The following is a 14,075-nucleotide window of genomic DNA, read 5'->3' on the forward strand; positions in this document are numbered from 1 at the left end:
CCTCAAGTTTTATCCATGCTGTAGCAGGACAGGATTTCCTTCTTTTTTAAGGCTGGATATATGTATTTATCACATTGTCCATTCACCTGTCTATGGACATTTGACTTACTTCCACCTCTTGGTTACTGGGAATAGTGTTGCTGTGAACATGGGTGCACAAATAACTAAGTAGGTACTATTTTAAGATGTGAAAGGCCAAGAAAGGGTAAATAAATAAAGGGAATAAGTTTATTCCAGGTCACACAACAAATTAAGAACCCTAACTCAGACATTTCGGGGTGTCCATCCTAGATAACTACTCTTTACAAATACATTCCCGTTCATTTTATTAATTTCATTGGTCCTACAATCTTGTGAAATTACAAAACCATACAGAATTAGCATGTATTCAGTATTTGTTAGATGGCAAAATCTTCACATTGATTATTTTCTTGATGTAATCATTTAATTATTTTCTTAATTTAATACGTTAAGTAGCTCTTATCTCCATTTTCAATAGCATGTCTAAGGCCACCTTGCTAGTGAAACCTGGTCTAAGGTCACAAGTGATGAAGCCATGATTTAAACTCAAACTATCTGACACCAAACTTTGTTGTAGTTCTCGATGTTCCCATTTGCTCCTTTCTGAGATGTGGGGAGTGAACAAGAAGTCACAGACTGGACTCCAGTCCAGTTCTCCCACTGACTTGCTACATTCCTCAACTTCTCTATCTGTAAAATGAGAAGGCTGAACTGGATGATCTCTAAATTTTCCCAGCCCAATTAGGCTCTGCACCTTTTCTTCTCAAAGGATTCTTAACCAGATATTTTATACGTAAGCAGGTTTGGTCTCAACTGTGCACCCATGTTCCTCCTCTTTCAAAACTTTTGTGCAATTACATTATAGATAATTGGTTTTAAAATTCAAATAATACTAAAAAGCAGGTACAGTAATAACAGAAGTTCCCTTGTTCTATATACTCTTCTACCCCTGAATGAACGTCTGGCAACCAAAGCCCATGCTTCTCAACTCACTGGTGTTCTTTCCTGAAATCTATCTCTTTTTCCATATAACAAATGTACATTGCTATCTCTTGATTTATAAATATTAGGCCTTATTTATTGATTTTTTTTTTATGGGAGATGAGGTTCTTTTCTGTTTGGTTTTATTTTTTTACATTTACACCTTTTTTCCCTTTTACCATTCTCTTAATATTATCCCCTTAATATTAGCACCTGGGTGGCTCAGTCAGATGAGCATCCAACTTAGGCTCAGGTCATGATCTTGCAGTTCGTGGGTTGGAGCCCTGCGCGGGGCTCGCTGCTGTCAGTGAAGGGCCCACTTCAGATCCTCTGTCCCCCCCCACCCCCGCCTCTCTCCAGCTCATTCTTTCTCTCCCTCTCTCTCTCTCTCTCTCTCACTCTCCCCCCAAAAATAATAAACTTAAAAAAATATTAACTCCAATTTTTAGTTAAGTGTTTATGCAATGTTTTTATTATTATTGCTTTGTGTATATATACTGTTCACTACTGAGCTAAAGTGTGCTGTACAATTTTAAAACCTCTGTAAAATGCCCTATTGTTTAACTTTCCATTATATGAAAACTGCCAAGTAATCAATCAGTTCCATTTTTCTTTCCTGGGCCTTCTGACCTTTAGCTAATGATCAGTGCTCTCTAGGCCTTCTACCTAGCTCTGGTCCCGAGAGTCCCTCTGCCAGCATACCAAGAACTCTCTTCAGCCCCTTTTGTGTTGGATACCACTTATTCCATTTTCCTATTTACTCTCTTGTGTTAGTGAAGCATATCTTCCAGGAGTTTCCTGAGGTACATTTCTTGAGACCTTGAAATTTTCTTTATTACTTTCACATTTGATTGATGGATTGATAAGGTATAAAATCTTAGGTTGGAAATTGTTCTTTAGATTTTGAAGGTATTGCTTCACCGTCTTCTAGCTTTCTAAGTTGCTACTGAGATATGTGATGGCATCAAAATGCCAAATTCCAAATTTTTGGTATATGGCTCCTCCTTTTTTTCTCTCTCTGGAAACTGTTAGGAACTTCTTTTCATCCTTGGTGTAGTAAAATTTCAAAACAATATGCCTTGGTTTGGGTCATTTTTCAAGTGGGCTTTTTTTTTATTGGAGTATAATTAATGTACAGTGTTATCTTTATTTCAGGTGTATAATATAATGATTCAACAATTCTATACATTATTCAGTGCTCATCAAGATAAGTGAACCCTTAATCACCTTTATCTATTTCACACCCTGCCCTCTGGGAAACCACCAGTTTGTTCTCTGTATTTAAGAGTCTGTTGTTTTGTTTGTCTGTTTTGTCTTTTTTGTTCATTTGTTTTGTTTCTTAAATTCCACATATGAGTGAAATCATGGTTTTTGTCTTTCTCTGACTTATTTCACTTATTATAATACCCTCTAGGTCCATCCATGTTATCGCAAATGGCAAGATCTCATTCTTTTTTATGGCTGGGTAATATTCCAGTGTGTGTGTGTGTGTGTGTGTGTGTGTGTGTGTGTGTGTGTATTTACGCATTCATCTATGGATGGACACTTGGGTTGCTTCCATATATTGCCTAGTGTAAATTATGCTGCAATAAACATATGGGCGCATATGAAACATATATCATTTCAAAACAGTGTTTTCATTTTCTTTGGGCAAATACCCAGCAGTAAAATTACTAGATTATATGGTAATTCTATTTTTAATTTTTTGAGGAAACTCCATACTGTTTTCCACAGTAACTGCACCAATTTACATTCCCACCAACAGTGCATGTGGGTTCCTTCTACTCCACATCCTTACTAACACTTGTTATTGCTTGTCTTCCTGATTTCAGACATTCTGACAGGCATAAGATGATATCTGATTGTGGCTTTGATTTGCATTTCCCTGATTAGTGATGTTGAGCATCTTTTCATGGGTCTGTTGGCCATCTCTATGTTTTCTTTGGACAAATGTCTATTCAGGTTCTCTGCCCATTTTTAATCAGATTTTTTTGTTTGTTTTTGTTTTTGGTATTGTGTTTTATAAGGTCTTCATATATTTTGGATATTAACCCCTTATCAGATATATCATTTGCAAATATTTTCTCCCATTCAGGAGATTGCCATTTTGTTTTGTTGATGGTTTCCTTCCCTGTGCATAAGCTTTATTTAGCTTTACTCCCATTAGTTTATTTTTCCTATTGTTTTCCTTGCCTAATGAAACATATCTAGAAGAATGTTTCTATGACTAATGTCAAAGAGATTATTGCCTATGTTATGATAGGCATAATCTATGATAATAGATTAGGTTTTTAATCTATTTTGAGTTTATTTTTACATGTGGTGTAAGAAAGTGGTCCAGTTTCATTTTTTTGCATGTAGCTGTCCAGTATTCCCTACCGCATTTATTGAAGAGGTTGTTTTTCCCCATTGTATATTCTTGCCTCTTGTTGTAGTACAATTGACCATTCAAATGTGGGTTTATTTCTAGGCTCTCTTTCTGTTCCATTGATCTATGTGCCTATTTCTGTGCCAGCACCATACTGTTTTGATTGCTATAGCTTTGTAGTAGTGGGCTTTTTAAATCAAGAGAAATGGATTCTTCATTATTGACACATTTTCTTCTATTAGGTTTTTTATATTTTCCTTTCCACTATTTTATCTGTTTTCTCTTTCTAGTTCTATTCTTGAGGTATTGGGTTTCACAAACTGAATCTTTAATATTTTTTTAAAAAATGCTTATATCAGTTTCTATTTCTTTGTCTTTTTTTCTTGCATTTTCTCAGGTGATGTCCTATACGTCATCTTTAAGATTTTCTTCTTTTTCTTTTTTAAATTTATTTATTTATTTTGAGAGAGGGAAAGAGTGAGCAGGGGAGGGGCAGAGAGAGAGAGAGAGAGAGAGAGAGAGAGAGAGAGAGAGAATCCCAAGAAGGTTCCACCCTCTCAGCCTGGAGCCCCATGTGGGGCTTGATATAATGAGGTGTGAGATCATGACCTGAGCTTAAATTAAGAGTCAGAGACTTAATGGACTGAGCCACCCAAATGCCTCTGTTGTTGTTGTTGTTGTTGTTGTTGTTGTTGTTATTGTTTTACGGGTTAACATATTTTTAGTTTCCAAGAAGTTACTTCTTGTTCTTTGTTGGTTCTTTTTTTTTTTCCTTTTTCATTCTATCCTTGTTTTATTCACTAAAGAGTGAATGACTAAAAAGCTGATTGGAAGTACTGAATGAAAGACTTGAACACTGGTGGGCTTCACTAGTGACTGAGTGATCAGGTGGCTAGCTCCCCCCACTTTTTTTTAAATTACAGCTACAGTATCTGTAGTTATTTTCTCTGGGGACAGTTGATTCTAAAAAGAAATATTTTTTTTTATTTCTTTGACAACATAATTCTAGCTTCCAAATTTCTGGAATTAAGGGCAAATGGGGGTGAGGGGGAAGAGATCCATTATTCAGTGTGCAGATTCTGAGTTCTTGTTTTCAATATGGCACATCACCCTTACCCTCCTCTGTGAACAGTATCCCTGTATTTTGAGCATCTCTGGCTCAGTTTCTTCATAGAATAAACTTCTAGTCTCTCGCAGGAGTCAGGGAGTCTACTCAAGATAAGGGTAGGAATCTGGGTCTCTAAATAATATTTTTAATTAAAGATGATTTCAGCTCCTCCTTATCCCCTTCCTCTGAGGTTTCTGGTATCCTACATTCTTGAAATATTCTGGGATCCTGTGAGAGCAAATTGACTTGCTTCCTGATAGTCACTCCCTATCCTCATGCTTTTAAGTTTGATCCTCCTCTTTTCTACTCAATCCTTTACTATTTTTCTTTAATCTGCTTTCTGCCTTCATATATAGTAGTCCAAGTTACAGAATCTTGAACACAGGTTCATCACAGATGGACTATGATTCTTCTGGTTTTTGTTCTCCTTGTTATTTGGAAGTCTGATCTTTCTTGGGGAGAAGGGGGTTGAAATACTTCTATACACTCTCTTGGCCTGGGAAATCCTCCACTGAAAAATGATTTTTTAAAATTGTGTTTGCAGACTATATAGTTCCTCAAGTTCCTTTTCTTTTAAAACAAGGATTACATAAATTACTCATCAAAGGCGTTAGTGAATTACATTGTATAATTGCATGTGCATCTAATTGTACACTAACATATATAACTAGAAATGAGCTTGTAATTAAGCACTCAGCACTGATAAATCCTAAACTATAATATTAAAATTGTTATGGGTATGATAGATAAACTGTTTTGAGATATAGATATATATATTGGCAATATAGAAAATATTCACCAATACTCTTAGAAAAAGTATCTATCACTTGGTTCAGAAGACTCTGTTACTATTGGAATTAGTCAGTTAAAACATTTTGGTGGGAAAGTTAGCACTGACACAGTTTTTGTTTTTTAATGCAGTGTGTTTTTCCATAGTCATGGTCCTTTCTGTAATACTGTTTGAGAGCATGCATATTAATACACATGGTAAATTAGGTCTTAAAAAGCATAATCTTGTAAAGTAAGTTTTCACAATAATGCAGATTATTTATCCTGCATCAAACAAAAAGGCAATAATAAGCATCTTAAAAAAAAAGCCTTGAGGTACCTATATGGCTATTGATTGAGTGCCTGACTCTTGATTTCGGCTCAGGTCAAGATCTCACAGTTGGTTGGATTGAGCCCTGTGACGGCTCTGTGCTGACAGCACGGAGCCTGCTTGGGATTCTCTGTCTCCCTATCGCTCTCTCTCTGACCCTCCCCTATGCACGTGTACACGCATGCTCTCTCTTTCAAAATAAATAAATAAACTTTTTTTTAAACCTTTAAAAGGTCTGCTTTTGAAGCAATTTTTGTAAGTTTCCCTTTAAGGGATGGTAATCAATACATATCTTAGTTTGGGTTGTTATGGAAAAAAAAAATCACCCTACAGTGGGTAGCTTAAACAGCAAACATTTATCTCTCACAGCTCTGGAGGTTGAGAAGTCCAAGATCAGGGTGCTGGCAGATCTAATGTCTGGTGAGGGGTCCCTTCTTGGTTTGCAGGTAGAGAGCTGGAGAGGAAGAAAACTCTCTTTTCTCAGGGGGTACTAATTCCATTCAAGAGGTCTCCACCTTTATGACCTAATTACCTCCCAAAGGCCCACCTCCTAATACCATCACGTTAAAGGTTAGGAATTTAACATATGAAGCTTGGAGGGAGGCAAACATTCAACCCTTAACACATACTTAATTCAGGGTCATACAGCTGGATATATTGAAACCAGGAGGAAAAAATACCTTCTTGGATGTTTCTTATTTTTGAAAAGACTTTTATATATTCCTCAGGATACCAATATTCATTATAATCAAAATCAGAATAAGCCAATCAAAAGGTATTTCTCTAATAATCAAATACTTTTTTTGAAAGAAAAAAAATATTTTATATGTACAGAATTCTTTTAGATGCCTTGCAGTAATCCTTAAGGACCTATTAGCCTCTCTTGGCTAAATAAGCTATCTATCTGTAAAAATATTAAACACAAATATTTATTCTTCAATCTTTACTGCTTACATTATTATAAATATAAAAATGACACATTAAATTTGAGGTATTTTGAAAATATGGAAAATAATAAAGAAAAAAATGTTACCACGTAGCATATAGAGATAGCTACCTTTAAAAAATCCATATTAGCATATTCTTCCCGTCCTTTTTTTCTTTTTTAAGGTGTTTCTTTTAAGTTTTTTTCCTTATTTTGAGAGAGAGAGAGAGAGAGCGAGCATGGGAGGGGCAGAGAGAGACAGAGAGAGAGAGAGAATCCCAACAGGCTCTTCACTGTCAGTGCTGAGCCTGATGTAGGGCTTAAACCCACATACTGTGATATCATGACCTGAGCCAAAATCAAGAGTCAGACGCTTAACCAACTGAGCCACCCAGGGGTCCCACCTCCCATCCTTTTTTAAATCAGTTTTTACATGGTTAAGATCATACTGCACAGAGTAAGATGAGGCCCAATTTATTGAGTACTCCTAAATGGCAGACAACCTGCTAAGTGCTTCACATACATTGTATCAATATCCTATGAGCCAGATATTTTATGCCTAATATATGGAAAATATGAGGATATATGGAAAAACTGAAGATTAGTGAGTTTAAATAAGTTGCCTGGGGCCATCCAGCCAGTAAGCAGCCAAGCTGAGATTTTAGCACAAGCTTGGCCAGTATCAAAATCCATACTCTTTACCATTATGTTTATTTTCTTTGTTTACCACTATAACTAATTTTTATGTCATTAACAAATCATTGCAAATATCATGTAAAGTAAAAATGTAAAGCTCCTGTATGATTAGGCTTATCTCGCTGAAGCCCTGCAGTCAATGAGCAATCATATTTTTCAAAAATCTTTACAAATATTAAGAGCAAGAATGGAACATCGTTGCTGTTCAAGTTAAAATGTATTGAGACTTTAAATGTTTTTATAAGCTTATCAGGCATTTGTATTTCTAAGGATTATATATTTCTCAAATAAGTACAGTGTGAGCCAGAAATTACAAAATGACCCTTTGGAACAAATAACATTACCTCATTGATTCTGGTTATGTTGGGCAGGTACAGTAGGTGGAAGATACACACACACACACACACACACACACACACACACATATGATTTGTTTAAAGTTCCTAAACATAGCTGGTTCCAAGACTTTAAGATTCTCTCCTTAAAATCTAGTTTACATCATTATTTTTACATCTAAAGAAAAATGGTAAAAGGAAAAGGTATTTACTAAGCAAAGACAAATGCTAACTAAACCCTTATTGAAAATATCACCAGATCATGGATTAATGCAGTTTTAATGCATTTCCAATACCTAGTTATTCTGATTTCCTCTCTGGCTACACTATTTTCACTGTAATCTATTTAAGAGTTGGAGCCACTGATGCATTCAGTTTGATTTATCTAGTGACAATACCTCAATTATCCTCCTGGGGAAAATTATTTTCTTGTGAGTAAATCTAATTTTGGTTTAAATCTTCCAAGTAATTTTAATAATTTTCTATATATTTTGACAAAAGTAATTACGAAAGAAAAAGGCCATTATGACTATATTATTATGAAATATAGAGAAAATATCACATCAAAAAAGACATAAACATTTTCAGTTGGTGTTAGTGAATTATGACCTTGCAAGTTACAAGAATATGCCAGAATGTTTTAGCACCCATAAGCCACAGAAGGCTAAAGAGACATGTGGCTGATAAGATGCGAATTTTGTAATTTGAGAGTTGAGTAAATGGGTAGCAATATCTTGCCACCTTAAATATTCTGCCTGGTGTACTGGTAACATGGGCATTGGCTTAATGGCTCATTTTGTGGGAGAATTTTTAACCTTTACATCAACATTTATGTAAAATTTAGGTTGCACAGAAATATATAATCAATTTGAATTTGCTGTTTCGGATATCTGCATTTTTCTGGATTTCCTTATTAATAGCTTACTTCTCTTTCTATAGGCTTGGCTTGACATAACCAATCTGGATCATGTCTACAAAGGAAACAAACTGCATACATTTTTGCTGCAAAAGATAACAAACCCCACAAATTTTCAGTAGTGGATATCTAAGAAATGAACCTCACTGGACAAAAATTATAAGAACTACGAAAGTCTGAGTTTCTGAAATTGAAGAAGAGTTCCAGCTAGACCTTCCTATTGTGTATGTTGTGTGAACACACACAGTCGGGAATGCAGATTAGCACAATTTTCCTAGAAACTGATTTGGCAAACGTATCAAAGTCTTAATGCATAAGATATCCATCACAGTAATAATTACACATTATAACAACATGAAGAAAAAGAAACATTATTGATGAGTAGGGGAAAGATTTATAACAATGTTCAGTAAACCAAGATCTATGTAGTATGATGTCAATGATAGTAACATATGTATAAACATGCATTTGTATGTGTGCAAGAATATATAAAGACCAAAGGTTTTTGACCGTATTCATTTTTTCAGTAGTTGAAATACTGGTGATTCTTCTTTATATTATTATGTATTTTTCTGTATTGAGCATATTGTTCATTAATAATAAGAAAAAAGTATTTAAAAGAAATACAAGGAGGTGTGCCTAGGTGCTTCAGTCTGTTGAGCTTCTGACTTTGGCTCAGGTCACGATCTCAAGGTTCATGGGTTCCAGCCCGTGTTGCGCTCTGTGCTCACAGCTCAGAGCCTGGAGCCTGTTTCAGATTCTGTGTCTCCCTCTTTCTCTGCCCTTCCCCAGTTCCCGCTCTGTCTCTCTCTCTTTCTCTCAAAAATAAACATTAAAAAAATAAAAAAAAAAAAAACAAATACAAGGAATAACAGTAACATTTCTTTGTTTTTCTTTCATTATCTTTTAAAAATGTAAAGTAAACCAAGGGAAGTCATTGTCATTAGAAATCATTCATTCATTCCATTGATAACTATTTTTAAGCACTTGCTACATGTCAAACATAGTTTTAGGCACTGGGGATTCTGCAGTGAAGAAAATTAAGTTCATATCTGGGAGAGGAACAAATGTTACCTTGGTCACATAATGGTGAAGTGCTATGAACGAAATCATACTCATTAATGTGCTATACTTCATAAATAGTAGAAAACACAAGTTATAAACTTGCTAGCAAAGAATATAAAAGTATCTCCTTTATTTAGTCTAAGGCATATATTTTTTCTTAATTAACTGAAGAAATTGAAATTGTTTGATTACTTACCCCAATATTAAACATCCCTGTAAAATATTCCATATTTGCTTGAATGAACCAAATGTTGCTTAAACCTAGTTCATCACTTCTCTTCTTAGCACGAATTAATGATAGTTCCTTGTTTTCTATTAACGTAACCTAGATTTCATCCAGGAAACAAACGTACATTCAGTAACATAATTCAGACATTAGGGCAAAATATTATTACTGCATTTAAGCTTTCATGTAGAACATATTCATTGATCCTTGTCCTGTGCCAGGAAGTACACCAGATAGTGTGTTACAAAACTGAACAAAGTCCCTGATTTCTTGCACCTTATGGATGGAGTGATAGAAGAGAAACAGGCAATTACAACACAGTGATAAGTGTTTAACGAAAGACATATCATGTGTCATCACAGCATTCAGACTTGATGACTAAGGAAGGTTTCAGCCATTTAACATGGAAAATAATATAGAAGCTGAGGCCTGAACAATGAATAGAAACTAGCTGGAGCAATGAAGGAGTGTTTCAAGCAGAGAGAGAAACATGCATGAAGTGGGAAGTGAGACAGACACGGGGTGTTTGAAGAACTGAGAACATTGGTGTCTCTGGGCACGGTGCGTGGTGGTGATGCAGAGTGGGGGACAGGGTGTGGAGGGTAGAATTGAGTCTGGAGAGGTAACAGGAGCCAGATCATGTGATAAAAGAAGGTTCCGTTGCTGCAATGTGTAGTATGGATTGGTGGGGGTGAGGCAGAAGGAAGAGTAACCAGTTAGGAGTCTCTAGGAATGCAGGCCAATGAAGATTGGAAAGGATTACTGGTCTAGAGAGAGAAAAGTGGGCAGAATTAAGTCCCTTTCATCACTATCATCTCTAATTCTACCCTTATTTTGTCCTTATGCTTGTCTTCACAGAAACATCCTGTGTCCCTTTGTATAAAAAAACCTGTCAGAGTATACTTGGTTTAAGGCTTTCTGGCCATTCATTATTCTATCCAAGATTTCCCCTCTCCAGGCTCAATGTCTCTAAGTTTCCAGAACTGTTGGGAAGGGGGGAAAGACCCCATATCTCTGCCTCTGTTTCTCCAGGATTCTACTCTATGAGCTTTCTTCCTCTAACTCCAACCAAGAAAATTGTTACTTTCCTTGATAATGAAACGGACACCTGCTATTTTTTCCCAGGATTCCTTGTTCATTTTGCCTCTTATTTTCTAAGGAAGGGAAAGAATAATACCCTTCTATTCCCCATCTTTCTGTTATATGTCTTTCTGGCCAGTCTATGCTCATCTTTCCCTTCTGCAAGGAATCACTATGAGTATTTTATACCTTCTAGAGAGTTCACAAGCAAAGAATCTGCCCCATTTGATTTGTATTTTTTTAAAATATAATCTATTGTTAAATTGGCTTCCATACAACACCCAGTGTTCATCCCAATAAGTGCCCTCCTCAATGCCCATCACCAATTTTCCCCTCTCCCCCACCTGCTGATTTGTATTTTTTTAAATACATTAAATTCTAGACTTTTATGCTAAAAGATGGTCATTGTGAGGAAATGATTTCATATGGCAGAAGACTAAAAATAACAAACTTCTAACAAATAGTGGCAACCACTGCATAAACTGTGGTACATTTACTTAAAAACATACTATGTAGTCACATTTTAGTGATATTTTAATAATGATATTTGAAACTATTTGTAATAGGGAAAAACATACTGAGTGAAAGCTGGTGACTAAAATTGTTTTTGCATTTTTTAGAATCTGCAGTAAGAAGCACCCTCATGGACAATGATGATAAGAATATGGGGAGAAAAGCATTTGATGGATGAGTGTGGTAAATTTAGAGTTTTTTTTTTCTTTGACAAATTTTGTTATTGCTGTTACAATTTTGATACAATGGATAAAAATCAAGATACTGAAAGGATATGCTGAACAAGGGTCAGAAGCTAGTATTTCCAGTATAAAATTATGTTGACAGTTAAACTAGTTTCATCATTCATTATTTTATTTAACCACAGAATCGTTATTTCTTCTAAATTATTTAAAAAAATAACCCTTTCAGGGGCCCCTGTGTGGCTCAGTTGGTTAAGCTTCTGACTCTTGGTTTTGGCTCAGGTCATGATCTCACGGTTGGTGAGAACCCTATGTCAGGCTCTGCTGGGCTCTGCAGCTGGGATCTGCCCCTCCCCCACTCAGGCTGTCTCAGTCTCTTTCAAAATAAATAAATAAACTTTAAGGAAATATATAACTCTTTTATAAAAGTTAAAACTGTACTGTGGTCCTACTTTACTTTTTTAAAGATTCTTAGAAGTTTAGTTCAAAGACAAAAAAAAAAATATCTGTGCCACAGATGTGACCTGAATGAATGCTTATAAATTTAAAGGGAAGGGGTAAGACTCAGCTAACTGAATTGCATAGTTTTCCAATGTTTCCCTTTATCTGCTATTCAGATTTTTACCTGGCATGATGGCAGCATGTGAGCAAGGACAATGCCAACATGGCCCTGGAGAAGGCAGAAAAAGAAACAAGTTAACTCAGGTCCTTAATGCTTTCTTCTCATTCTGAGACAGCAGTCTTGCCAAATAAAAACATGACTCTGAATGTAATACAGTAAAGTCACATAGTCGGGGGAAGGCTAAAGAGAATAAGAGGAGAGACATAATACCCCGCCGCTGCAGAAATCCACAATTCTGTCACCGGGTTTGGCCTGACTTGTCACCACATAAACAAGGTTGTTTAACTGCTGTTGCTTCCTTAAAGCTCGATCACTGGACATTTTGCCTGGGGAAGACAAGAAGTGAAGACAATGAAATGGTAGGCATTGTGAGAGCGTGAGAAGGCACTCAGAGAATGGATGGCCGGCGTCCAGGAAGAGGGGTGAATATATAAATGAGTTACAAATTCCACATAATCCATGAGGAGAGGACCAGAGACCTGGAACCCAGAAATGAAATCTCTCTATGCATATTTTTACTTTTATTCACATCCAATTTTTCTTTCGATTGTCATTGAAAAAACATCTTCTAGAGAGGAAACAATAAGTGAAATATTAATCGCAGAGTCATACACAAAGTGCTGAGTAAATGTTTACTGGATGAATAAAAGTTAACAGTCACAGTCCCTTCCCTCTATCCCTACCAGAGACATATTGCAAAGATTACCTAATTCTAGCTCATTGTTTAAATCTCCTTGGACAAAAGAGATCTATAATAAATAAAAACATTCTTACTATTTAATCAGCATGTCCTTGAACTCTTAGTTATTTTGGTGAGGATACTTGGGACATAGGTGTCACATTGTCGGAAATGTATCAATGCTTAGTGTATTTAGAGAGAAATTAGATTTTACCATTTCAGCTTTGAAGCTTCCTTTCCTCATGAGTCAGACACAGAAATCTAATGCAATAGAGATTAAAGATAGGGCATTTCCAAGTATGAAATGCCTTGGGCCTAACAGCATGAAAATATCTTAACTTTCCTTCAAAGCTACTAGTTAAGTCCATGAAAATAACTTCAGAAGAATGAATGAAATTATTTGTTTTTACATGTTTCAAATGCACTTTTTGTAAGAGCAAGATTAAGAAAATATAGAGAGCAGATTTCATTGATATAGATAAAAGGAAAAACCCAGATAATCTTTTGGCTTGATCAAAAGTTATTTACAGATACCAAGGTTTCCCTGCTCCATTTTCACAGAAAAATAGCCTGGCTTTTTTTTCTTTTATTCTCTTTTCTGTTTTCCTTCTTTCTTATGTTACTAAAATAAAAATACTGGAAAATCTTTATTCTAGGAAAAAATAAAAAATATATGAAAAAATATCTGTATGAGAGAAAAGATCCATAATCTAATAATTCAGAGCCAATATCTTTGTATACACATACTTCCAGGTGTGTCTAGAAATTCATAATATTGAAGATAGTATATAAAACATTATAACTCTTTCCATGTCAGTGCATTTATTTCTGTACCATAAGTTTTAATGGCTGCATAGTATTTCATGGACTATATATGCCATACTTATATAACCAATCTCCTATTGTAATAATGTGATCATCATCATACAGCTAAATCACTGTACACATTCTTAATTGTTTAGTGCACCCTAATGTGAATTTCAAACATAAAGGGCCTTTAAGCCAATAGTCTGGTGATTTCATTTGTGAAGACAGTTTCATGTAGCTTTATTTTCATTTTTCTCTAATGATATAATTGTGAAAAATTTAAACAAAATATGTGAAAGCTCTGTCAGCCTATCCTTCCTGGATAACCACCCCTAAAAGATTATGACAATTTTCAACACAGCATAGTTGAAAGAATCTTACAGTGACTGCCTTTATAACCTCCACCTAGATTCTACAATTAACAACTTACTATATTTGGTTTAACACATTCT

At 35.4% G+C, this 14,075-nt stretch overlaps 1 protein-coding gene and 1 long non-coding RNA gene across 2 annotated transcripts in view; one reads left to right on the forward strand and one right to left on the reverse strand.

Moving 5' to 3' along the window:
- GSTCD (glutathione S-transferase C-terminal domain containing) overlaps positions 1-14,075 on the reverse strand; it is a 131,342-nt gene that overhangs the window by 18,403 nt on the left and 98,864 nt on the right. The window contains exons 6-8 of the mRNA XM_015062611.3: positions 12,348-12,463; positions 12,141-12,185; positions 9,711-9,839 (exon numbers count right to left, since the gene is read on the reverse strand). Coding sequence (XP_014918097.2) covers positions 9,711-9,839; positions 12,141-12,185; positions 12,348-12,463 — 290 coding nt within the window. The remainder of the gene's footprint in view (positions 1-9,710; positions 9,840-12,140; positions 12,186-12,347; positions 12,464-14,075) is intronic.
- On the forward strand, positions 1,542-13,822 carry LOC113599981 (uncharacterized). The gene is made up of 3 exons (XR_003420984.2): positions 1,542-8,673; positions 11,441-11,516; positions 12,133-13,822. It is a non-coding gene; the product is annotated as an uncharacterized LOC113599981 (long non-coding RNA).

This window comes from Acinonyx jubatus, chromosome B1, assembly GCF_027475565.1.
Source record: "Acinonyx jubatus isolate Ajub_Pintada_27869175 chromosome B1, VMU_Ajub_asm_v1.0, whole genome shotgun sequence".
Taxonomy (NCBI): domain Eukaryota; kingdom Metazoa; phylum Chordata; class Mammalia; order Carnivora; family Felidae; genus Acinonyx; species Acinonyx jubatus.